At 29.7% G+C, this 3,019-nt stretch overlaps 1 protein-coding gene across 1 annotated transcript; it reads right to left on the reverse strand.

The window, feature by feature from the left end:
* Positions 1 to 28: 28 nt before the first annotated feature.
* Positions 29 to 1,343, reverse strand: LOC112461229 (the record flags this gene model as incomplete). Its single annotated transcript, XM_025026395.1, has 4 exons — positions 1,271 to 1,343; positions 1,040 to 1,186; positions 552 to 641; positions 29 to 255 (listed from the first exon to the last, which is right to left on the reverse strand). Coding segments are annotated over exons 1-4 (537 nt in total), but the record flags the coding sequence as incomplete, so codon positions are not given.
* Positions 1,344 to 3,019: the final 1,676 nt, after the last annotated feature.

Below are 3,019 nucleotides of genomic sequence, written 5' to 3' on the forward strand. Positions count from 1 at the left end.
ATTTATTATTGTAATAAATTATACTTACAACTTCATCAAAAAACTTTTTTTTCTTTAAACTAGCGGCAAACTCTTCTAAATCATTGACGGTTTTTATAACAAATGTTTTGCGTAATGTGTCTTTAGTTTGATCACTCAACTGACAATTAGTTGTATCTTGAAAAATCTTTTTCTCGAGAATCGTAATTTTAGCCATTATAATTTGGTTCTGTTGCACAATTTTATTTTGCTTTGTCAGAATAAGCTTCAATGCAGCTGCAAAAAAATGACATAAAAGGTTCTTGATATGATATTATACATTGTACGTGTAAGTGTATGAGTGCATAAGTGCAAATGTGTTATTCGTTTAATATTATTCAAATTTTACTATTCTTAAAATAAAAAGTTATATAAAAACATGATTAGCCATTTAAACATTATGTTAAATTTCGATTTGAAGCTAGAGTGACAAATTAAAGTTCAATTTAAAGTGGAATTATTTACGTTAAAAAAATCGTATTATAAAATATTTATATTATAAAAAAAGTTGACATAATATAGAAAATACTTACTTCCAAATTTATCTACATCAAATGGTCCTTCTTGTTGCGTATGAGATTGTGAATTGTCATTCCCATTTTTAGTGATTTCATTGTCAATCTCTGCAAAAAATGACATTCTGTATTGATTTTTCGACAGTTTTTAAATTGTTCTTCATCTTATTATAAAACCAGAAACAACATTCTTAAGCGATGCAAAATTCAGTATTTTATAAAATCAGTATAACAAATAAAAAATAACAGAAAATTTTACATAAATAAAGTTCTTGTATGTGTTTCATATGTTGATTAAAGTGAAAAATCCAAGGAATTATAGTTTCTTTTTTTTAAATGAGTAAACGTTATGTTTAATGTCTAACTCTAAAAGCACTTGTACGCAAGGAAATAATTGAAATAAGTCAAAATTATAAAAAATAAAAATATTTTAAGACAAAAATTTGGTTATATGTTTATTTTAAGAGAAAATGTGTTTAAAACAAAAAATTTTATACATTTATCACCTTTACATTCTCCAGATGATAATATTTGCTTTACTTGTAGATGTTCTAGTCTTAGAAGCAGTTTTACATTATTGTTCTCTTTATTAGCTAATTTGATGTTATTATCAACATTTTCAAAGTTGCTTTCGTTTTCTTCGAATTCCGATTCTGAATTAAAATTACAAAACTGTTCTAAGTTTATATTTTGTTCAGAATCGACTTTTTTGGTAGAGTCGTTCTTATGATACGTACTACACCGCGAATATGTTTTTAGGACTTTCTGAGGTGGATTGTAAGAATCATTGGCATTAACATCCATACACATATTCATTGATCGTTTTTTAAATGTATCACATATATTGGTAGAATTGTTCTTGTGTGACTGTGACTTACAAGGGAACCTCGCGAAATGGAAAATTCTGATTTTAATGAAACTTTCCACACATGTAAAAGGAGTAAAAAGATGAATTTAGATATTTTTTGTAGCGGCCCAAAAACGGTTTTAAGGGGTGAAACCACTGCTCATATGTAGAGCGGTTTTTTGCTTTTCTCGATATATTTCGAAAAGTATTCGAGATATAAAAAAATGTTTCAAATAAAAGTTTTATGGTAAAATCTCCTCTATTCAACAACATTAATATAATATTTTTTAAAAATAATTTTTTAAACAAAAATGTTTTTTTCAAAATTTTATTAATGTGGTTGAATAGAGGAGATTTTACCATAAAACTTTTATTTGAAACATTTTTTGATATCTCGAATACTTTTCGAAATATATCGAGAAAAGCAAAAAGGCGCTCTACATATGAGCAGTGGTTTCATCCCTTAAAACCGTTTTTGGGCCGCTACAAAAAATATCTAAATTCATCTTTTTACTCCCCCTACATGTGTGGAAAGTTTCATTAAAATCAGAATTTTCCACTTCGCGAGGTTCCCTTGTTAGTAGGTATCCTGTGAATGTGTTTTTATAATTTCTGGAGATGGACTATGAGAATCATTGGTATATTAGCATCTACACACACATTCTTGGTTCGTTTTTTAAATGTATCATATACATTGGAATCGTTTTTCTGTGACTGTGGCGTAGTACACTGTGAATGTGTTTTTATGATTTCTAGAGGTGGATTCATCAGAACTGTCAGAACGCCAAGAATAATCAGATAAAATTAGTTTTTTATGACGTGCTTTGCAAGTCTGTTTCATTTTTTCTGTATTTTCAATATCTGAAAATAAGTCAGCATCTCTTCTCTTTTTAGAAGCTTCTTCATAGTCATCTATTTAAAACAGTACGGTGAAACAACGACTAAAGAGATAAAATGGTGCAAATTAGAAATTTGCACTTGGCTTCCTCATAGAGGAAGTGACGTCTTAAGATGCTAATACAGCCCTCTGATTGGCTGATGACGCCTTAAGACTATACTTAAGATGATAAATTACTTTTTTATGAGAAAAATATTTAAATCAACTTATTTATATTTATAGTTATATTTATATTTATTTAACGATTTTAACGGCGAATGTGGATATATAAAAGCAATTTACATTACCACAATTATTATGTGATATTTACACATTAAATAATATTTACACATTAAACTTATTCAATAACTTCTTTTTTTCAGGTGGCTTGTTTTCTGTGTCATCCAAATTGAAATTATCTATTTTATTTCTATTTGCAGTTTGTTCTGCAGGCAGATAAAAAGTTTCATGCATTTCTATTGGTACTAGACACTACAGACGCGCGCGCTTCGCGCGCGCTATTTAGCTTTAACATTATGCTATTATATAATAATTGCGACACGACGCGGGACGATTAACCTCGCGACACGACGCGAGCTGTCACATCATGATACACACGACGCACTACACGCACGAAACTCGCCACACTCCGCAATGACAGTCCCTCACGGGATGAAGCAAGCTACGGCGCGGCAATCAATCGAGATAGCCAATTGGCATCGCGGAAAAGAGGCTTCAATTTTACGATACAAACGAAATTCA

This window comes from Temnothorax curvispinosus, unplaced genomic scaffold (assembly GCF_003070985.1).
Source record: "Temnothorax curvispinosus isolate PA1 unplaced genomic scaffold, ASM307098v1 QBEX01011168.1, whole genome shotgun sequence".
NCBI lineage: Eukaryota > Metazoa > Arthropoda > Insecta > Hymenoptera > Formicidae > Temnothorax > Temnothorax curvispinosus.